The sequence below is a fragment of the Myxocyprinus asiaticus genome, chromosome 24 (assembly GCF_019703515.2).
Source record: "Myxocyprinus asiaticus isolate MX2 ecotype Aquarium Trade chromosome 24, UBuf_Myxa_2, whole genome shotgun sequence".
Classification (NCBI taxonomy): domain Eukaryota; kingdom Metazoa; phylum Chordata; class Actinopteri; order Cypriniformes; family Catostomidae; genus Myxocyprinus; species Myxocyprinus asiaticus.
The window spans coordinates 29,363,875-29,388,022 of record NC_059367.1 but is presented as its reverse complement, the minus strand read 5'-3'; the positions used below and the strand labels follow the sequence as shown (position 1 = coordinate 29,388,022).

At 39.5% G+C, this 24,148-nt stretch overlaps 1 protein-coding gene across 7 annotated transcripts in view; it reads right to left on the bottom strand.

Annotated features, from left to right (window-relative positions):
- Nucleotides 1–24,148, bottom strand: part of LOC127414757 (nuclear receptor corepressor 2-like) — a 184,320-nt gene that overhangs the window by 60,120 nt on the left and 100,052 nt on the right. For all 7 annotated transcript variants that reach the window (XM_051653006.1, XM_051653011.1, XM_051653012.1 and 4 more), the window contains exons 6-14: nucleotides 22,372–22,485; nucleotides 14,164–14,220; nucleotides 13,265–13,317; nucleotides 7,093–7,159; nucleotides 6,293–6,465; nucleotides 6,074–6,164; nucleotides 5,625–5,803; nucleotides 363–417; nucleotides 127–225 (exon numbers count right to left, since the gene is read on the bottom strand). In XM_051653006.1, the coding sequence (XP_051508966.1) occupies nucleotides 127–225; nucleotides 363–417; nucleotides 5,625–5,803; nucleotides 6,074–6,164; nucleotides 6,293–6,465; nucleotides 7,093–7,159; nucleotides 13,265–13,317; nucleotides 14,164–14,220; nucleotides 22,372–22,485 (888 nt within the window). The remainder of the gene's footprint in view (nucleotides 1–126; nucleotides 226–362; nucleotides 418–5,624; nucleotides 5,804–6,073; nucleotides 6,165–6,292; nucleotides 6,466–7,092; nucleotides 7,160–13,264; nucleotides 13,318–14,163; nucleotides 14,221–22,371; nucleotides 22,486–24,148) is intronic.

The following is a 24,148-nucleotide window of genomic DNA, read 5'->3' as shown; positions in this document are numbered from 1 at the left end:
CAGCATCGGATAATCAGAACACTTTATGGTTGGAAGTCTAGAGATATCAAGTAGAAATTTAAGAAGAGTATTAAAGAATAAAAGATGAGTCAAAGTACAAGCTAGGAGATGGAGTTTCATGCTCACCTGACTCCTGCCTCTGCGGCGGTAGTTTCTTCTGACAATGTTCTTGTAGTTCTCATTCTTCTTTGTCAGGTAGTAAAACAGGACACACTCAGCCACCGTCTGTAGGTAGATAAACACAAAATACTTCAACTTTGCTCGTTCCGCTCATATACTCTGATCATATTCATGGAGTCCACAGAGACTGCACTGCAAACAATGAGTGGAAGATGACGGTATTAATAAAGATGCAGGTGTACCTTTCTCTCCAGAAAGGAGGCTATCAGGCCAAAGTTTTTTGGGTGCTGGATAAACCTGCAGTGAGGAGGAGGAAGAACTGTGATATAGATCAATCTTCAAATACTGCATTTTTCTGTTAACTCTTTTAATACTTGAAGCTGATGCAGGTTTGCACTTTTAACAACTTTTACTAGACTATACAAGATCTCTCTCTCTCTTTCTTTTCCTGTCGACCTCTGTGACCTGAATCAATGTAAATACCTGTAAATAGTACAAATGAGGCAATTAAACAAACATGTAACAAAATATAATATGCAATATAATATCATATTTATTGACTGAATATATGGATTTGTTTATTTTTAAAAAGCCCAAATGTGAACACAATGATGAAAAACTAATAAAATATTATTTGTAAAATTAATATTTTCATATTGTACCTAGTTACAAGGTCCCCTGTATAATTAACAGCATTAGCTGGGAGATAATGAATATTATATGTAAGCAAAAGGGACATTATAACTCAAATATACCCATATGAATCGATATTGAATCGAAAGCTTGTGAATCGGAATCGAAACGAAAAAATTGTATCAATACCCAGCCTTATTTATTCATTTTGGGTAATGTTAATTTTCTAAATATACTATTGTTCATTGTTAGCTGATCTTAATTCAAAATGCATTTAACCAATATTAACGTACACAACTGAAATGTTAGAAATGTATTAGTATGGATGAAATTAACAATTACCAAGATTAATAAGTGCTGTAAAAGCATTGTTAATTGTTAGTTCACATTAACTAATAAAGTAAATGAATGTTAATGAATAAAACCTTACTGTACAGTGTTAACCCCAGTAATTTATTTTAAAAAGTACTGAAAAGAAGTTTCAAACCAAAACAGAGAATCACACACAGCTACACCATAAGCCAGAATCAAATGCGAAATCATGTTAAGACCATGATATTAAAGTATGAAATTGGCTTCAAACTCTGTATGGAGGTAAAAACACAGGTTGTGTTAACCAAAAATTTTCCATCAATTACCAAATGTTGAAAACATTCATGGACAATTCAAAAATTATTTTCTCACCAGACTACAAGAAATGACAATGAATAAAAATAGAGCATGGTCTAGTCCAGTGGTTCCCAAACTGGGTGCTGCCACAACTGGCCAAGTGTGCAGCAGAATCTCTGCTTAATGGTGCTGTAAGCGATTTTTTCATGGACAATCATTTCCTATTCCCTGTAAGATATTAATGAAATAAGAGTCATGAGATATCTCACCAGTCTCTGTGACAGCACTAGACTCTGTAAACAGCAAACCAAAATGTTTCCATGTGCCGCGGCCTCTGACGCTTTCTGCCTGTCAATCATTTTGCGTGTTCTCATAGTATTGTCGTTGCAGCATATTGAGGCTTGATGCCATTTTTCTGCCATGCTGTTCATAACAGTTGTCAGTTGAGGGTGCTATTATGCTTCTGTTGTTTTTGACAAATGCTTCTGCTCGATGTTGCTCTCAATAAAGCTCCTTTGTTATCTTTGGAGTGCTGTGTTTTGGAAAGAGGGGGTGTGGTTTATTCAACCTCTCAGCTTGTGGAAATTCTAGAACGGCTAAAAATGCTTTCAGCACCTTAAAATGTAATATTTTAGTAGCCACCGATGTTACTCGCTCTCATGCCATCCCAGATGTGTTTGACTTCTTTTGTTCAGCAGAACACATCTGAAGAAAAATATCTCAGCTCAGTAGGTCCTTATAATACAAGTGGATGGTAACATGATTTTTGATGCTCCAAAAAGCACAGACAATCAGCATTAACGGCATCCATACGACTCCAGTGTTTAAATTAATGTTTTATAAAGCGATACGATCACTTTTGGTGTGAAAAAGATCCATATTCAAGTACTTTTTAACTATAAATCATCACGTCCAGTAAGCAGCAGTATGCGCTTTCACGAGAGGGATGAGGTCACGCGGTCTTTCCAGCGATGGCATGACAACGTTCCATTAGTTGCAGCAGACACTCTCTACCTCAGTTGGCATTGCCTACATGTGCACCACCACATCTCCTGAGCTCTGTCTCTCTGAGGCTTTTTGTTGTGCTGCAGTTGGTCCAGTCTCCTCCATCTCCCTGTGCTCCTGGGCAGAGTACTCAGGTTCAAATAAATATGGCTGTGCAAAAACTTGTATCTCCTCTTTTCCTCTTAAATCAAAATCTTCTGATATCTTTGTTTAAATTTGATTCAATTTGTTTACGGCATTCGGTCTGTACAGCGTTCCTCCTACTCAGTTGTAAACAGCGCTGCACTTCCGGGTGTGTCGCGTATGCGTCACTTCTCACGTGAACATGCCAACACCAATACGTCACACTAGAGACCGCGTGACCTCAGCACTCTCGTGAATGTGCATACTGCTGCTTAACGGAAGAGATTATTTATAGTTAAAAAAATACTTAAATATTGATCTTTTTCACACCAAAAGCAATCGTATCTCTTTATAAGACATTCATTTAACCACTGGAGTCATACGGATGATGTTAATGCTAAATCGTTTTACTATCCACTCTCGACTGAGCTTAACTTGTACTGAACTTGGAATATTCCTTTAATGTAATATGACAGTGTAAGCAGACGGGACAAAAATCTGCACCATCTTGACATCATATTAAGGTAACAATCGCTAATGTATTATATAAGTGTAAGCAAACAGGACAAAAATCTTGTATCTTAAATCTGTGCGATGTGTAAATGCAGCCTAATAGACCTGCTGCTGTCTGTTATAGGCCTATCGTTAATTTTAATCAAACAGCAACATTGACAAGAAAAAGAAAAGCGTTTGACTTCTCACTCGAACACGAAGTGCATCGAGTCAGTATTAATGTATATTTAATAACCACACAGTAAAGTTTTTTTCTTTATTTTGCATTAGATTACATTTTTTATGTTTTTACATTACGATTTTTGAATATTTATTTGCTGCTGTTCCTGGAAAAAGTTCGAATCTGTTCTCTATTTTATTACTGGCTCTTGAATAATTACTTTAAAATACTGAAGCAATGTTTACTTAACCCTCTGGGGTCGACGGACGTGCCGTCTCTGCCTCCACGAGCATCTTTCTGAAACACGTCAGAAAAATTAACTGAAACTCCGCGAATTCTTATCACACAAACATGGAACATTTGTCTAAAGAATGCTTAAAATGTCTACTTTTAAATAAAACAATTCAAATTTAAAACAAATACTCTCCTGCAATGTAATCTGTATGAAACAAAGCGATGTACAGTTTCTCCTGGCTCAGCTAATTATCCCTAATGTGATCCCACCCACCAACAGAGCGTGCCATTCATACGGTAATGTGCTAAGGCGATCAATGCAAATGGTAAACGCCCCCACAACAATGCCTTAAAAAACATCAAGTTTCATCATCAGATTCATTCACTTTTCTGCATGTTTGGAAGATGGCATGCTACACAGGTGAGGAAGCTCTTGGATAGTGACGAAGAGCGCGAATCCGACGAGGAACGTTTGCATTTTGAAGAGCAACTTGATCCAGCTGAGGATACAATTTCGGATGAGTAAGTCATTTAGTTTTACTTACATTAGTTGACATGCTGTTTTATATAAACATGTACATATTTTACTAGTTGGACCATTTCCAGACTTGCCAGCCAGGATTCAGAGTATTGAAATGTGAAATATGTCCTAATAGGCAAGTTTTAGTTACATTTAAATGTTGTTTTGGCTAAAGCAGGTATTTAAATTGTATGCGGTATGATATAAATATGATATGTAATATGATATAAAAATAATATGAACGTTTAGATTATATTTTAACTAGTGTTTATGCTGCCTCATTATCATCAACGAAGCTTGTAAATATCTGTTTGGGTGTAAATGTGTAAAATGTGCTGTAAATATGCCCATATTAGAAAATCAGCATATTAGAATGATTTCTGAAGGATGATGTGACACTGAAGACTGCAGTAATGATGCTGAAAATTCAGCTTTGATCACAGGAATAAATTGCATTTTACAATATATTCAAATAGGAATTTTAAATTGTAAAAATATTTCACAATATCACTGTTTTTGCTGTATTTTGGATCAAATAAATGCAGCCTTGGTGAGCAGAAGAGACTTCTTTTAAAAACATTTAAAAAAATCTTACAGATCTAAAACTTTTAAATGGTAGTGTAGGTCTAAAGTTTTTAAGTCTTTATGTAAAGAAAATGTATAGTCAGATTACTTCTTTTAACTTAAGCTACAAACAATACATTCAATCATTAAGTCTCCTCACATTCATTCTCTCTCAGGGGAGGGGTCTTTGTCTCCTCGGGTGTGAATCACATCAATATTCATGATCATCCACGCCTCCTCGCATATGGCCTTTCTAACACAAAGTGTCTTACAAAAGTTAAATGACTGTATTGTTTTGTATGAGTGAGTGATCAGGATGGTTTTCACATCATTTTTGTAGCAAAAACTCTAGGCTACAAGATCCAGTTCTCAAAAGTCTTGTGAACAAATGTTTAGTATGTGATATATGGCCTTATTTCTGTGACTAAAATTTTTTGTTTTTTCAAAAACCACGCATAAACGTTATTTTCTCAAAAATACAAACATGTACATACATGTTGTTCATATATTATTGTAACCCAATTTGTGCTGAATACAGTGTTATCAGACTTTAGCCATTAATATGTTTTTAAGCAACTGAAAAAAGCACAAATGTCAAGGCATGTCAGAACTTCTCCAGGGCCCAAAACACCCTCAGACCCCAGAGGTTAAGAAACACTTGAAGGCTAGCTTGTTTTAATTTAATTTGTTAATAATAATATTAACTTTTTAAATAGAAGAGAGTTTTCAATAGTTATTAATTTATTTTATATTTATTTATTTATTTTTTGGGGTGCTGCGGAAAGAGACACATTATACAGGGTTGCAGAATTTAAAAAAAGATTGGGAACCACTGGTCTAGTCCATCAAAGGGACAGATAATGATTACTGTAGCGCAACCTCTGAGTGCTAGCTGAACTGCTTCTTTATTTCAGTTTGTCTGTGAGGGTTGAAAGCTCACTTCAGTGACTGCACAGAGCTGTAGGCTTCAGCTGTACACTTTTTTACATACCGCTGAACCACAACCTAACTATCAAACACAACCACACACAAACAAACTGCTGAGTTCATGAAATCCAGGGCAGAGATTCTGAGCTACATGATGACATGATGCAATACAGATTTCATAACCCCTCTTTCCTTCACACAGAGAGCAGAACATACTTCTCACGGAAAGTGTCTTTCTCCTGTTCGCTCCACATGTTCATGACCTGTCTTTCTTTGTAGACCTTCATGGGATCGTCCATAAGCCCGTTCATGTTGATGAACTTTATCCTCTGCTGCTCAGCATCAAACAGCATGGGAGGAATCACGGCTAACTGACGCATCTGCTTCTCGGAGTTCTGCAGAGAGAGAAACAAATATGAAATTAAACTATTTGTAAAGCAAAACCAAGACACCAAACTGTAACATAAGAGAAAAGTGAAGGCATAACAGTCAGAAAATATGTGGTCACTGAATCTTGTGTCTGTGTTTAGGAAGCGCATCAGCCACAAAACCTCATTGGTTGTGCAACAGACCTGAGTTGTGAAGTCACTTTGTGTGTGTCTGTCTAGAATATTTAAGAGTATGCTTGTCTGTTGTGTGTGCGTGTGTCTTAGTAACACTCGTACCTCTTGCTCCGAGATACCATCGATGATCTCAGAAACCTCATGCTCACTACGGGCTGCTGAGGCCAGACCTCCTCCTCGCTGAGCTACTCTACTGTAGTGAAACACACACACAAAATACTTCAAATAGCACAAGCTTATAAAACCACACACATGATTATATAAATATTCAATTTCAGTCATAGTCTCTAAGGCTCAATATGGCATTGACTCTCAACTCACTTCTGCATGCGCTCTTGCATCTCTCTCTGTTTACGGATCTCAGGAAACTGCTTTTCGTAGTACTCTCGCACTTTGCTCTCTTTGGCTCTGCGGCGTGGGTTATTCTCAATGCGCTCGACTTTCTTCTCCCAGGCCTCCATTAGCTGGTCATAGCGCTGGCAGAATTTCTGTTCCTGAACACACACACAATCCTATGTCAGAACGCCAGATGAGGTGACAAAAATTGCTGCAAGTCTACCTACCTAGTTAGCTTTTTATTGGGGGGGGGGGGAGTGACATAGGTGCATTTAAGAGTTCAAACACACTCATGATGCAAAAAGTGTTGTCTAGATTGGCTGCTCACTAGGTTTTGAACAAGTACATCTAAAACATGCACTCTTAAAATCATCTATAATGTATTACAATAGAATCAATATAAAGTAAACATTGTCAAATGGGCTAATAAACACTGTATGAGTAATAATTAACATACAGTAGATATTCATTCATCAGTAGTAGATTCTCAGCGATCGCTTGTCAATTGTAATGTCTTTTTATAACATTTCGCATTAATAATCATAAATAAGTCCATAAACTGTAGCCTAAATATTCACCAAATAAAGGGTTTTGGCCATAGAGGAACACGGAATAATAATAATTTAAAAAAGAAAGCAACTATCGCCATTGATTTTTGCCGATAACAATATAAAACCGATATATCGGTCGACCTTAGAATTGAAAAACTAATGCACACAACATTCATGTGCAGGGAGCCCCAACACTGAAGTCAACAGTCTTGCTGTTTATATGCCATTACTTACCCACTGTTTCCGAGCATGGTTTCTTCTTTTGAAATAAAGAATGAGCTTCTTCCTCATTGCCTGATTTCTGTAAAGAGGAGAGAAAAAGTTTATTAAAATGCACCTCTAACCTTCAGCTGTGATGCGTCTAATCCATATTTGCATGAACACATCAAGATAATTCTCTGTCCATTTGTGTTTATGTGTGCAAGTACAGATCAGTGAGCTTCATAACAACACAGACTCTTAACTACATCCAACCTGTGCTAAAAAAAATCTAATTCTAAAAATATATATTTAAAGTCCACTTACAACCACAGATTAAAAATAACAGATAACATTCTGTAAGAGACACTGTATCAATGATGAATCAAGAAACATAGACCAGTAGCATATATCAGAAGTTGTGGAAGAGAGAAAAGCTTAATGCAAGTGTGTGTTTGTATGCGAGTCATTCAGCCATGCGGGTCACAATAGTAATCAGCTTTAACTCTTTCACTCTATGTGGATTAATTCCTGGCCTCCGAATTTTGTCTCTCTCACCGCAGAGGTCACCGACCATTAATCTAATCTTATCCTGATCCTGTGTCTTTTAGCACCTGGCACAAACTGTTTATATTGAATATGCTTATTCCCGATGATGGACACGATCGCTGCCCATCGTGTTTAGGAATTAAGCATTTAAGGCTTTGACGGATCCGTGTTTGCAAATGTAGTATGCTGCCGATGTCAGAGAGGCAACTTCGCCTCGCTGAGTTGGATCCTTGTTCATCTGTTAGCCTCGCACAACATGATTCAGTCCCGTGGCACACTTAGAAACGCCATACATCGGCAGCAGCTGGCGCTCCGCCAGCAAAAAAGAAACCTGTGCCGCAAACTGACAATTCTGAGCATTTACTGTTGAAGACTGTCTCTAATCTTTGCTTATCTCCAGTTAATCTCCCATCAGAAATGCCAACCCCCAGTATCGGCCACGCCCAGTGGGAACACACTCTTGGACAAGGGTGATTTCCAAACTTCACATAATATTGATTTGGATGCTCTTTCCATGAGTGCCTCCAATTCGCATTTTCATGATGAAGAATTGGTTGATGCCGCTATGCATACTCCCTCTCAGGAGGTTTTCTCCAGCCTGTCTGTTGCAGGTGGCTCAAGCAGGGGTTCTGTTCATTCATCAGGGATGGGCCCATCCTCTTTGGATGATACTTTGTCAGTACTACAGATCACGTTGGCACATTTGGGCCTGGACAAAACACCTGTTCAATCTGCTCAGGCCAATGTGTTTTTCAGGCAATCCTCAGATACAAACATGTTTACCATGCCACCGTGTAAGGACTTCGTGTCAGAGTTTGAGTGCTCTAACAGGTTCCAATGTTCCTAGGAGGAGATCGAAGATGGCCCATACCCTAGCTTCAGTGGCTGAGGCCGATTCCATAGGGGTGGGGCGGGCTCCAGAGATTGAACAGCCGGTGGCAGCTTTGGTGGTATCACCTGATGAAGCATTACGAGGCAATGTATGGTGTCTAAGCGCAGAGTGTGGACATACTGACTCTATTAAAGAAGGCATATGAGTCAGTAGCCTATATAACTCGAGCAGAGAATACTATCTGCCAGCTGCTTCTTGCATGCAACACAATGTTAAGTCATCAAATGTAGACTCTTCTGTGTCTCAGTTTCTACAGACGGCTTTGTTGGCCATGGGTCATGTGACTCGTGAGCTGGGTTCACTCTCAGCAACCCTTCTAACAGCCCAGTGCCAGGTATGGCTTGCTCAGGTGAGGCTGCCTGAAGACTGTAAAAAGACCCTGAGGGAACTGCCAATTGTACCAGGACATCTGTTTGGCCCCAATATCTCTGAGGTATTCGAGAAGAGAATGAAGCTGTCGGAAGCTTCCCGTCAGCTGACTCAAGTCCCATAGGCACCTACTTTTAGGATGCCGCCAGCTCCAGCTCATCATTGCTACCCGATACCAGAGCAGCGATTTCATCACCACACTGCTTCCCAACCTCAGGTCCCGCAACGTCCTCGGGGTGATAAGGAGGCCCAGGGCCGTCAGCCATTTCGCCGTCAGCCATTTCACTGTCAGCCTCAGGAGGGACCACGTCAGCGTCCCCCCGCAGGTGCTAAAGGCAGAAGCCACAAACCCTGAAGTGCTTGGGATGGCAGTCAGTTGTTTCTCTCTGAAACATCTAAACTATTGGAGAACTTCAGTGTCAGACCCCTGGGTTCTGGCAACATTGAGCAGGGGATATGCTTTGCAGTTCCAACTCCGGCCTCCAAGTTTTCAGGAATTCTTCTGACAGTTGTTGAGGATATAACCGTTCAATGGCTCTTTCTCTGAAATTTTTTCACTGTTGGAGAATGGAGCTATAGAAAAAGTTCTTCCCTCAGTCAGAGGGACGGTTTTTACTCAACGTATTTCCTCGTTCCGAAGAAGGATGGTGGTTTTCGTCCAGTTCTGGACTTGCGACGTCTAAATGTGTTCCTAAAGTCACTTCCTTTTCGCATGTTGCACACTGCCGATGTTCTTCGGTCTGTGATGAAAGGAGACTGGTTCATGAGTGTAGATTTAAAAGACGCTTATTTTCCCCACCACAGGAAGTTTCTACAATTCAGCTTCCAGGATCACGTTTTTCAGTTTGAAGTCCTACCATCTGGTCTGTCTATGGCTCCTCGTGTTTTTACAAAATGCATGAGTGCAGCCCTGTCTCCTCTTTGGTCCAAGGGCATGAGGACTCTGCCCTATTTAGACGATTGGATGCTTTATGCCCGAACGAGACTGCATGCTGTACACAACACCAGGATATTGCTAGAGCACATTCAGAAGCTTGGCCTCTACCTGCTTATGGTGCAGTCCATAACCTTTATCGGAATGACACTGGATTCTCTTGCGATGTCTGCCACATTGTCACATGCTCGGACAGACAGTATCTGTCATCTACTCACTCGATTCTGAGTAAGGCAAACCTTATGGTGTCCTTCTACAGCTAATGGGGATGCTGGTGGCTGCCACCTCAGTGGTTCCATTAGGTTTGCTCTACCTCAGCCCCTACAGAGGTGCAACAACAGTTTACAGTTGAACCTGGCAAGACATCGTCATTGTACGATTTTTGTCTCTCCTTCTAGTGTCTGCGTGCTGAAACCTTGGAATCGGTTGCCGTTTTTGATAGCTAGGGTGTCCCAGGGGGTTGTTCCTTCTCGTCGGGAAGTAATCACAACCGATGCTTCACTTACGGGATGGGGGGCAACATGGAACCAGAGGGGAATTGGTGGTCGTTGGTCGCCAGAGGCCTTGGAACATATCAACATTCTCGAGCCGAAGGCAGTGTATCTACTGCTACAACATTTCTTACCAGTCCTTGTAGGCTGTTATGTGCTTGTCCGATCAGACAACACATCAACAGTTTTTCATCTGAATCATCAGGGTGGCACCAGGTCTCTTGACTGTTTACAGATAACTCGCAGGATCCTTATATGGTCTCTTAATGGTCATTGAGAGCAATTCATCTCCCAGGATCGAACAATCAGGTGGCGGATGCTCTATCCAGGGATCTGCTGCAACCGGGGGAATGAAGGCTTCACCCAGATGTTGTGCAGTTGATCTGGCAGCGGTTCTGCGAGGCAGAGGTGAATTTGTTTGCATCAGACATGACCACACATTGCCGTTGGTAATTTATGAGGACCAAGAAGTCCAGCCCATTGGGACAGGACGCGCTGGCTCATGAGTGGCCGTATGCGTTCCCTCCTTTTCCACTGCTGTGGGAGACATTAAACAGAATATCCCTATGCCAGTACAGAGTACTTCCAGTGGCACCTCGGTGGCTGGCCAAGCCATGGTTTCCTCTACTTCTGAGTCTGCTAGAGGGTGAACCGTGGCAGCTTCCCACCAGGAGGCATCTCCTCTCCCAGATGAACAGGCGAGTTTGGCAACTGGATCAGGTTCGTCATCAGTTTTGTGTTTGGCCACTGGGCCAAACCACTATCAGCGGATTGTGAGACAGCAGTAGTCCATACTATTGATAATGCCAGAGCTACTTCAAAGCGACAGCTTTATGCTGCTCATTGGAGAATATTCTCTTCATGGTGTGGGGATCAGGGATTTGATCCTGTCCACTGTACTGTGCCGAAGGTCTTGAGCTTCTTGCAACATCTATTGGACGACAACAAAGCTGCTTTTACTTTAAAGGTGTATGTCGCTGCCATATCTGCACATCATGCCCCAGTTGGTGGTTCCTCTTTGGGGTCTCATAGCCTTGTTTTCTGAAGGGAGCAAGATGTTTAAAGCCGGTTCGTGTGAACTCTTTTCCTGTGTGGGAATTCAAGCCACTTGTGCTTGAATTCCTTAGTGCACAACCATTCGAACCATTGGGTGGTGCAGATCTTAAGTGGATGTCTTTGAAAGCAGCGTTTCTGCTGGCTGTTGCTTCCACTCAACGTGTTGGTGAGCTCCATGCGCTGTCTGTGAGTGAGTTGTGCTTGCGCTGGTTGCCAGAGGATTCAGGGGTCATTCTTCGTCCTAATCCAACCTTTCTTCCAAAAGTCCTTTTGCTGCAATTTGTGAATCAGTCCATTAATCTGGCTGCTTTTCAGCTGCCCTCATCTCAATCCGATACTGATGTGAGGGCTCATCTCCTTTGTCCTGTACGCACTTTAAGGTTTTATGTAAATTCTACCACTTCAATCTGGCATACGGATCAGTTATTTGTCTGTCATGGTGGTGTGGTGCACCTTTGTCCAAACAAATACTGTCATGCTGGATTGTGGAGGTGATAAAATTGGAACATGATAAGGCTCAACAACCCTTACTAGAGGGTGTTACTTGCCATTCAACCAGGGCTGTCTCTTCGTCTTGAGCGGCTTTTCGGGGAGTTTCCTTGGCAGATGTCTGTGCAGCTGTTACCTGGTCTTCTCCATGCACCTTTGCACGGTTCTAAAAGGTTAATGTGGCTGCTTCCCATGCTGTGAACACTGAAGTTCTTCTGGAGTGACCTTGATGCTTTCAGATGGGTGACATTCCTCATGACTGTGTCATCCACAAGTGCTTAGCACCACCTCTGGCAGTCAGGAGGAATGAAACAGCATGCTAGTTACATATGTAACTGTGGTTCTGTGAATTCCGGATGACCGCCAGAGTTCCTTGTCATTCAGAATGCGTGAGAAAGCATTCCGAGGCTGGGAACCGAGCTGCTGCGTTTTATATCCTTGCAGCTCGATCTGCGTTACGACGTGACTTTGTTATATTTTCTCAACCTATCTGACTGGCACTGCGATTATCCACTAGTGCTTAGTGCCGCCTCTGGTGGTCATCCAGAATTCACAGAACCACAGTTATATACGTAATTATGGTTTTGTTCTCAATGCTACGTGTTAAACGGGCATGTGTCTTCTGTTCAGGGTTTGTAGTACTCATATAAAGTAATAATGTGAAGCGCCACTAAACCTGTATAGATTTGTACAGTATATCCTGACTGTGTTTGGTTCTATATTCAGTTGAGAGTTAGCATTCTCAATCCCAAAAATCATCAAATCAGTTTGTTCTTCATATACCAATAATTATCTGCATAAATATCTGGGTCCTGTGTCCAAATGCACAATGTTTGCAAGACAAGGAAAGACTAATCTTTCCCCCACACAGAATGGGAGGAATATATTTTTCAGTTTTACATTTAATTTTGCATAAAATACAGTTCTATATTAGATGGCCATTGTTTTCTTATGTGAGTTGATACTGTCAAAGATATGTGTATGTGTAGATCTAAATGTAGTTTTTAATCTTAATTTTTATAGTTTGAGAACAATTGCCCTGATATGATTAAATTATCATCATGTTTTTATTTTCAAAGTTGATACCTATTTATTAGTTAAGGTTATGAAGTCATGTTTGATCTTTAGCCCAATCTTAAGGAATTTATGGCCAGACCTTAAATGTTGATTGAATATAACCCCTGACTATTTTTATTTCAATGTTACTTACATTGATAGTGCTAGCTAATATAAATACGGAAAAAAATTTTTTGGCCCCGTCAAGCTTTAATTTGGATAATACGGCTTCTGCAAGAAAGTAATTGAAGAGCCCTGCACTAAGAAGTGTAATTGAGCTAGAAATCGTGATCATGCTTTGGGACTGCAATGGCAAGATTTACAGTGAAAAATTTTGGTCTGTTCTCATCTTCTAAAGAGAGGCATACTCACATCTTGATGTTCTCATGGTACTGTTTGGTATCAGACGGCTGGTTGTACAAAGGCTGTGGGGCAGACAGAAGTAATAGTGAGAGATGAAAGAGGTAGAGTTCAGTTTCTCACAAACACAGCGGTCACATCGAGTTATCCCAGTTCTAGGAGAACTTCTTTTCCATCTCCCTATTTTTCAGCTAAACACATGCCTGATCACACTAAGAAACCAGAAATAGAAGAATCTCCTCTCTGATACCACACCCATCATCACACTTCTGATAGAAAATGATTTATTCTTCGCTCTGAAGGGCTTGTGGTATCGCTAGTACTGTTCATTCATTTCGATCAGGGAGATAGAGACACTAGCGGTCACTTCCTCTGTTTTGTTTTTAATCTAATGGATGTTGAGTGGCGCTGTGCCATTCGGTTCTGTGGTCAACAGCCGTGTTGTAAACAAATAGGTAGTAGTGTAATCATACACACTAGACTGGCTGAAAGAGTTCATATTTATTATGTTACAGCAGTAGACTTGTATGACAGTATGACTTAAACACACTTAATAAAAGTCAGAGCAGCAAAATGGGATCATTTTAAAATGAGATTGCTAAAAAAAAAATGTATTGAAAAAAACAAAAAAAGATAGTAGGAGTTCAGCTTGTTAAACATTGTAACAGGATTTGACTAAATGAAAAACTACAGACATAGTCTGACTTGACTGATGTGACACCTGACCCCATCTCTCATTAAAAACTACACTAATTTGAAAGTATATAAGTTAAACAGATAATTAATACATGTTTTATCTGAAAGCAAATGGTGAAAGAGAGAGAAAGACAGAGAAAGAAAGAAAAATAGAAGGAAAGAAGCCGACAATGAAATAACAGGATATTCAGAATGAAAGATAAATGTGGACTCACCAGCTCTACTCTGGGTCCCAGTCCCTCCAGGATCCGGTGCGCTTCCTCTGCTTTTTTCTGTTCAAAACACACAAACACCACACATGTCAGCAGAACATCACCATGGCAACACATCTTAAACGCTCTCTAGCGCACACGCGCCAACTGAGTGTATAAAGGATGTACTATTAATAGAGCCCACAACAGAAGACAGTGCCCTGTGCCATCTACCTCTCTCTCCTCTCTTTGTGAAAGAGAGAAAGAGTAAGTAATCTGTGGAAGTAATCCAACAACAAAAAAACAAAAAAAAAATGGAAGGAAAACTTGTTTTCATTCTGTACTGCCCTTCTCTCCAAAAGCAGAGAGAAACAATGGAGAACTTAAAGGGACATAGGATCAAATTTAAGCAAACAGGGAGCTGGAAGAACAGGCTTACACTTTTCCTTCCAAGCACACTTGCAGATCAAAGCACTCTTTCTTATTATTTTATCCTATTATTTTGAGACGGGTGCATAAGACTTTCTACTGCCAATTAATGCTTCCAATTAACTGGACAATGTCACAGCTTTCTCCAGTCAAATATTTGTGTACAATAAATGGATCTATATAATTGACCGTTTTCCAAGACAACCAACTTCCTACATAGCTGTGCTAGTTTCATGTCTTATCTGTGATTTCTTATCACATAATAAAACAATTTAAACTCAAATAAATATTTCATGTTCTTTTATTCATTTATTTGGTGAGTAGCTGTGTAATACGCTGGATAATGTCCAGCCAGTTGGCAATTATTTGCAAAATATAATAAACTGTATAAATGTACATGTAGACTAGAATATAAATGTAAATGTAGACTTGATCACCAGATTTATTTGATGAAATGTATAAACTATCACTTTTATGTGGACATATCATTAAACACAAAACAGACAAAGCTGCAAAATGGGTCATTTTGAAATTGTCACAGTAGTGACATCATAATCATGACCACATTAACATATTACCACTCTGTAGGGCTGCTAGCATCACCGTGATAACAGCTCCACCGGTGGATATGCACATGATGTAAATATATCAACTTACATAAAAAAAACTTGCGAAAACTTGAAATTAATTTATGAGTTTAGTATTAGATTCTTAGTAACTGTGATGTGGATTCTTCATCTTAGAGATGATTTAATTTTCAGTTTTTTAGAGAGTTCTAGCACATTGTTATGACAACAGCTTATTCATAACATGAAATACGCATTTAGTGTGCAACTCAAGCCAAGCGCACACCTAACAACATGACTGATCACAGATTAGGTGTATCAATTACATGTCCGTTTGTCCCTGACTGAAGCTACGATCCCAAAATTCCTTCACAAACACCAAACAGGATTGTTTATTTGCGATAACATCAAAAAACAACATGAAAGAAAGGGCTATGTTGTGCATTTGCTTTACTGCAGATTTAAGGCTACGTCCAAATTAATCCGGATACATTTGTAAACAGCATTTTCACTTTCAAAACGCTCTCCGTTCACACTGCTGTTTTCAAGGATTTTCCAAAAGTTGCTCGTCCACACTAAAACCCATGAAAACTCTTAAATCCCCTTACTGTGCACGCTGTTCCATGAACGGTTTGAAATGCAATCATTATCGTGTTCCATCACTGGACAGCAATTCTGAGTAAACTTCAAGTCGCCTGCAATGTAAAGGTTGTACAAAGTAACATTAATCTTTTAAAAAGCCATCTTAGTTAGTAACAGGCACAATAACAGTGGTAAAACATGGGCCGCCATCTTGATTGTTTAGGGTTGAACGTAACAAATACGTCATGGTTTCAGATATCTCCGTTTTATCTGTCAACACTACAATGCCGTTTTTTATACACTTGGGAGAGCTTTTTTGAAAAGCTCAGTTTATGCTGTCAAAAACGCTGTCTCGGTGTGGATGGTAGGTCAAAACATAGAGAAAAACATGTGTTATCAACTGAAAATGTATTAGTGTGGCCGTGGCCTAAGTTATATTATATTTATGTTGTTGATATAGCTAATTAAGCTTATATATAGTATTTGATGCGTTTGAATATACAGTTGAAGACAGAAGTTTAAATACACCTTAGCCAAATACATTTAAACTCAGTTTTTTCACAATTCCTGACATTTAATCGTTGAAAACATTCCTTGTCTTAGGTCAGTTAGGATCACTACTTTATTTTAAGAATGTGAAATGTCCGAATAATAGTAGAGAGAATTATTTATTTAAGCTTTTATTTCTTTCATCACATTCCCAGTGGGTCAGAAGTTTACATACACTTTGTTCGTATTTGGTAGCATTACCATTAAATTGTTTAACTTGGGTCAAACATTTTGGGTAGCATTCCACAAGCTTCTCACTGGAATTCTGGCCCATTCCTCCAGACAGAACTGAGATGTTGCTTCAATATTTCCACATAATCTTCTATGATGCCATCTATTTTGTGAAGTGCACCAGTTCCTCCTGCAGCAAAGCACCCCTACAACATGATGCTGACACCCCCATGCTTCAAGGTTGGGATGGTGTCCTTCGGCTTGCAAGTCTCACCCTTTTTTCCTCATAACATTACGAAGGTCATTATGGCCAAACAGTTCAATCTTTGTTTCATCAGACCAGAGGACATTTCCCCCAAAAATAAGATCTTTGTCCCCATGTGCACTTGCAAATTGTAGACTTTTTTATGGCGGTTATGGAGCAGTGGCTTCTTCCTTGCTGAGCAACCTGTCAGGTTATGTCGATATAGGACTCGTTTTTACTGTGGATATAGATACTTGTCTACCTGTTTCCTGCAGCATCTTCACAATACCTTTTGCTGTTGTTCTGGGATTGATTTGCACTTTTCACAACAAACTACGTTCATCTCTAGGAGAATGCGTCTCTGTCCTGAGCAGTATGATGGCTGCATGTTCCCATGGCGTTTATACTTGTGTACTATTGTTTGTACAGATGAACGTGGTACCTTCAGGCGTTTGGAAATTGCTCCCAAGGATGAACCAGACTTGTGGAGGTCCACAATTTATCTTCTCTGAGGTCTTGGCTGATTTCTTTTGATTTTCCCATGATGTCAAACAAAGAGGCACTGAGTTTGAAGGTAGGCCTTAAAATACATCCACAGGTACACCTCCAATTGACTCCAATTAGCCAATTAGACTATAAGAAGCTAATTGGCTAATTGCCTAAAGGCTTGACATCATTTTCTGGAATTTTCCAAGCTGCTTAAAGGCACAGTTAACTTAGTGTATGTAAACTTCTGACCCACTGGATTTGTGATATAGTCAATTAAAAGTGAAACAATCTGTCTGTAAACAACTGTTGGAAAAATAACTCGTGTCATGCACAAAGTAGATGTCCTAAAATACTTGCCAAAATTATAGTTTGCTAATATGAAATCTGTGGAGTGGTTAAAAAAATGAGTTTTAATGACTTCAACCTAAGTGTATGTAAACTTCTGACTTCAACTGTAGATAATTAAAAAGCACTTCAGTATACCGGGGTTTAGCGCTTTCATCTCATGACATGCAGCTCACACGGGGCAATCCTCACAATAATCTCTCTACAAGTTCAGCTGTTCAAGTTTCATTGTGCATATGTTTCATTGCAGATGTAAGCTGTAATATTATATTTATGCTGTTGATAGCTGATTAATCTAATATACTGTATATATAACAGATTTAGCTGTTTCGGAAGGAAATTGATACTTTAACCAAAGTGGCATTCAACTGATCACAAAGTATAGTCAGGACTTTACTGATGTAAAAAACAGCACCATCACTATTTGAAAAAGATAATTTTTGATAAAATCTACACAGGCCCCATTTCCAGCAGTCATCACTCCAACACCTTATCCTTGAGTAATCCAGCTAAATTGCTAATTTGGTACTAGAAAATCACTTGCCATTATATCAAACACAGCTGAAAGCTACTTGGTTCATTAAATGAATCTTAATATTGTCTTTGTGTTTGTTTTTGAATTGCCACAGTATGCAATAGACTGGCATGTCTTAAGGTCAATATTAGGTCAAAAATAAAAATAAATAAATAAATAAAAAAAAAGATACAGCTTTCTCTAGAAACTTGTCAGTCAATCATTGTTTTGAGGAATGAAGGCTACACAATGCTTGAAATTTCCAAAAACTGAAGATCTCATACAAAGATGTACACTACAGTCTTCAAAGACAAAGGACAACTGGCTCTAACAAGGACAGAAAGAGATGTGGAAGGCCAGATGTACAACTAAACAAGAGGATAAGTACATCAGAGCCTCTAGTTTGAGAAATAGACGCCTCACATGTCCTCATCTGACAGCTTCATTGAATTATACCCGCTCAACACCAGTTTCATGTACAACAGTAAAGAGAAGACTCAGGGGTGCAGACCTTATGGGAAGAATTGCAAAGAAAAAGACACTTTTGAAACAGAAATAAAAAAGTGGGCTTAGAGTGGGCAAACACAGACACTGGACAACAGATAATTGGAAAAGAGTGTTATGGATCTTCACCCCATTGAGCTTTTGTGGGATCAGCTACACTGTAAGTTGTGTAAGAAATGCCCGACAAGACAGCAACATCTATGGCAAGTGCTACATGAAGTATGGGGTGAAATGTCACCTGCGTATCTGGACAAACTGACAGCTAGAATGCCAACAATCTGCAAAGCTGTCATTGCTGCATGTGGAGGATTTTTTGATGAGAACTCTTGGAAGTAGTTTAAGTTTTTTCAAATTGTAATAGTAATTTTTCACGTTATTAATGTCCTGACTATACATTGTGATCAGTTGAATGCCACTTTGGTGAATAAAAGTACCAATTTCTATCTAGTGCAAAATCTGTACATTATTCCAAACCTTTGGCCGCCAGTGTGTGTGTGTGTGTGTGTGTGTGTGTCTGTGTTTGAAAATAGGTGATTCAAAAAGCGCTTATGTTTACTGGGGATCAGCACTTTCGTTGATGACACCACGTTCTAGACATCTATTCAGTGCAGATGGAAACATAACACAAGTGAGCTCCTTTTAAAAACCAGACAATGTTGCTTTTTTCCTGTCTAAAAAAATGACAAGCATCTGACAATTGAAAAGCTTTCAGCAGAGGTAGGACTGAACTCTTTAATTATTGTCAAGCTGTTTAGTGATATTTAATCATGTTAAATATTGGAGTTTAGCCATATTAACAGAATCTGACAACATGGAATATTCTTTAGTCGTTGACATGTACATGTTACTGATGTATAAGATGTTGGGTGCAACAACAGACAGAAATGTCAAACCAATGCAAAAAGTTAAGGTATTTTTTTTGTATTTCGTATTTCGAAATATTTCGAATATTTCGAAATACGAATATTTCGGATTTTGTATTTCATGTTCAATGATGCAGTTTTTAAAGTTTGATCCACAATAAATGCATAAATTGTGCACACCACCTCCCCCACTCTCCAACCACTTTACAACACAATTCACCCATGGTGATTGGCCATTAACAGAAGATGAACCCTTTTAGATGCCAATTTCGTCTCCCACAGTGTACCAGCATTATACCACCAGTTTCTTTATTCTATCTAGTCTATGGATTTCAGAGACCATCTAGTGCTTTCTGGAAGAGAGCAGAAAGGTGTGAGTGTTCTTTGCAATATCGCTGCTAGAGAGGAGGCCTTAATGGATTAAGAGATGGCGGGTGTGATTAAAAGATCACAGCAGGACTGAAGCCAGAACCATCTGACAGAGAAAATTAACATACAGAAATGAACAGATACACAGAATATGGTAAAAGGCAGATGAAATTACAAGAAATGCTCTGCAAAGCTGAATCTGGTCTTGTAAATCAAGACGAAAGCTAATAACCCAAAAGCCAAGCGCACACTACACAACCTTGCCCAACATTTCCTTTTGCCCTCCACTGAAATAAAACAAACACCTCTGGATGTGTTTGAAGTGGACAAATCTCAAAACAGTTTGGACCCCTTTACAGCTGTCCAATAGCCTTCGTCCCATATCAAAAGGATCACCAAAAACGCATCATAAAATTATGATAACGAAACTCATTCACAAACTCGCAAAGCTGGCTAAACGAGGAGGGAGGAGTGTTTTTAAATAGCAGTGATGTGATGCAGATACTGTTGCTGCACAAGCCTGAAATATGAGAAGACATCCACCTTGGTGCCACATTTAGGGCTTACAGGCAATAACTGTTAGTGTGTGTGCAAAGTTTCACCATCAGTGAGCCAAAAAATGCATGGATCAATACCCCCTGCATGCAAACACGAGAATGAGTCTTTCTGCTTGCTCTGTAGTAATTCAGTGACCCGAACGAAATAAAAATATAGGTCCCTTTGATTTCCATGGGTCTAATTTGATTACAGTAATCCAAATTGAGTGTAAATATTGGGGATGGTTTTCTTGAACATGCATAGATTTGTTATAATGCTGCTGTGAATAAGTGGGGCTGTGTCTGTGTTGCTATATGTGTACATATAATGCACTACTGCAATTCAAAGTGAGAATAGAGAGAGGGATGAATGGGGAGTGACAAAGAATAAAAAGAGGCCAAATGGCTGGAGGTTGCTTTAATTAATCCTCTCAGTCTCTCCCCACTAGAGGGACTTCTAGTACCACACATCATAACCTCTAGCCCTAAATCACACATCAGTGCTGCAGTATATACACTGCAGTGAGTCTTCATGGCTACACTCCAATTTACAAACTATTCATATTGTAAAGTATTCGAGAATAGGAGTAGTGCAACCAGCATCATAATGCTTTAAAAATAGTATTCCAAAAGAGCCTTGTTGGTGTAGTATAATTTTCAGTAGATTTTCAAAAGGTGCATCACAACTACTTGCTCTATAGAATAAGAGTCTGTAATGTTTCTTTTTTTACTTTTTCAGTTGTAGTGTAGAAAAGTGGCGAAGAATGTGACAGAAGTTGCCATAGTAAACTTTGATTGTATGAATCTGAAAGGTTCAGAAATAATGAATTTTAAAGTGAATTATCAAGATGCAATTTTATAAAGTGGAAGTTGGTCCCAATTCTGGTGCACAGTCTTTATATACATAATGAAATGTATACACTTTCCTATCACAAACAAAGTATTATGAATCCGCTGTAGAAGTATACAAATTTGGATGCAGCCCATGGCTCTGTCAGTGAGAGTCTCTAGAGTAAGAGCAGCGCCTCTGATTGGGGGTGCAAATGAGTTATATGGCATGATTCAGCACAACCAGCTGTGATTCATATGGTGGTGGGGGTTGAGTTCACTGTCAATCGACTGCAGCACCTCATTAAGCATTTAACAGCTTGTTCTCTCATTTAGATCTGACACAGCTGTTCAGCTTACCTGCTTCTTTTCCACCATAAACCTCACAAACTATCAACTCTAAACAATGGTCTTAAATATATGGTCTTAAATATATGTGTACAATACATGTACATGTGTCATGTAAGAAGGTATGACTACATATTTTAGAATCAGTATGTATTAGGGGTTGCACAGCTTAGTCAACAACTAATGTAGTTGACTAGTCATTCACCACGTGATTTGAAATACAGCGTGTGTGAAGCCGGTGGTTCTGCACTGAAAAGGTGCAGTTGCTCAAACATAGGCTGTGATGTTCTCTCAGACTTACATTAAAAGACGTGCACACAGAATGCACTTCAGAACCGGTGTTTATTCATTGTGTCGCTCTGCTCAACAACGCAATGCATCAAGTATCAACAACAATCTTACGCATTCTCTGTATCTGTATTGCACATGCGCATAGCATTGTATCAACACTGATAATGTTCAGAACATTCCATAGGATACTCTGATAAAGATGACACAAATGCTACAGTAGCCTGCAATATGTGCAAATTGGTCTTCAAATATAACCAAAATACTGCTGACCTGGATCCTGGCTGCTTTGCTCTTTCAAAAACACGATACAGTTAGAAAAGCACTTCAAGCAGGAGTCTGATCACCTGAAAGAATTCCTCCCAATTGTCAACTTTGTGTGTTGGGTCATCTGACTTGGATGCTGTATTTTCGTTCAAGCTGGAGTCCACTGATATGACAGAATGCATCCCCATTGCTGTCCATCAGGTTTGCAGTGGATTGGGGGTGGAATGAAGCCATAACTAGTCCAATTCGACTCGACTAATTGACTCGACTAGTCGGCTATTAAAAATCAGTAGTCGTGCAACCCCTAGTATGTGTATAGTGAGTGCACTTTTTTTCTCACCCTGTTTTCATCATAGATGATCTGGACAAGGCTGCGGTGTTTAGCTTCACTGGGTGGAGGGGAGATGGTGCGCTCTGGCTCCTGGGGTTTCGCAGCCTCTTCCTCCAGCTGTTGCTATAAAAAGAAATACAGAACATGAACATGAACCTGACCACCCATCCATCTGAATGCCAGAAATAAACAATGGGGATATAAGCCCACAAATAAAAACACTGAATGAAAATGTATGGATCATTTTGTCCAGATCTATTAACCAAGTCAAAAATATATATACATAAAAAAAATTTTTTTCTTAAATTCACGTATTTTAGGGCTTAAAGTAAAAAAAACAGTGGACACATTTTTTCCCCATTCTGATGGTTGATGTGAACATTAACTGAAGGTCCTGATCCATATCTGCATGATTTTATGCACTGCAGCCACACGATTGGCTGATTAGATAATCGCATGAATGATTGTTTGTGCCAGACGGGCTGGTTTGAGTATTTCTGTAACTGCTGATCTCCTGGGATTTTCACACACAACAGTCTTTAGAATTTACTCAGAATGGTGCCAAAAACAAAAAACATCCAGTGAGCAGCAGTTCTGCGGATGGAAAAGCTATGTTATTGACAGAGGTCAACAGAGGATGGCCAGACTGGTTCGAACTGACAAAGTCTACGGTAAATCAGATAACCGCTCTGTACAATTGTAGTGAGAAAAAATAGGGTTGGTGCTGTTTTTGCAGCACGAGGGGGACCTACACAATATTAGGCAGGTGGATTTAATGTGTCTGATCGGTGTATACATATAAATGTAAGCTCAATGTAAATGCATGTAAATTGTACAAATCTTGAATATAAACAAACATGAAACAAAATGTAATGTAGTAAGTAAATAGTAAATAAATATATGAAGATGCCCCCTTCCCAGTTTGCTTTATATCTTTTTCAGTTGCATTACACTTATATGTCGTCAAAAGTCTGGTGAGTAAAAACTAAAATTTACTAGCCAATGGCGATTCTTTCTCCAATGCGTCCATATAGGGTTGTATCCCCACATCAGAAGCATTGCTAATGGCAGACAAGGTCTCTGATTTGCTGAAGAGTACTAATAATTTAGCTCAGAGTAAACAAGATAACTATATAGTCCAAGATTAATGATCAACAATAATTTCACAGCTTACATACAGATGCAAACACAAACTCTATTCTAAATCTCTCTCTCTAAACACAGAAGAGGCCTTAACCCCTACAACGTCCTAAAAGGCGCCTCCTTTTACCAAACAGTATTATCAAGACACTGTGTGTGTGTGTGTGTGTGTGTGTGTGTGTGTGTGTGTGTGTGTGTGTGTGTGTGTGTGTGTGGAGTTAAAGAAAATAAACGAGCCATCCTGCTGCCCTCACAGACAGACAAACATTGGGTAATCTGATATTCTCACTTCTCTCCATCACTCCCTCTCTTTACGTTAAAGTTTGCCACACCATTTAATTGTCCCAGATGTTTTAAAGCTTGGAGGAAACTTGAGGGAAGAGAAGAGCGATGGCAGGGCGTGTTACCTCACTGAACAAAGATGCCAAATCTTTCAGAAGAAATTAGTATGGGGTTGAGGGGCAGATGAGGAGAGGTTCATTTTTCTTGGTAGCGCGACTGTACGTATACAATTCTCCCCATTTCACTCCCTATTCAATGCTCCAACATCCCTTCGCTCCCACAATGGACTAGCCCACAAAGCGCAGGTGGTATCGATTTATTGAGCAGCGGTTTGGACATGGACCAAAACCTCAAGAGAATGGGT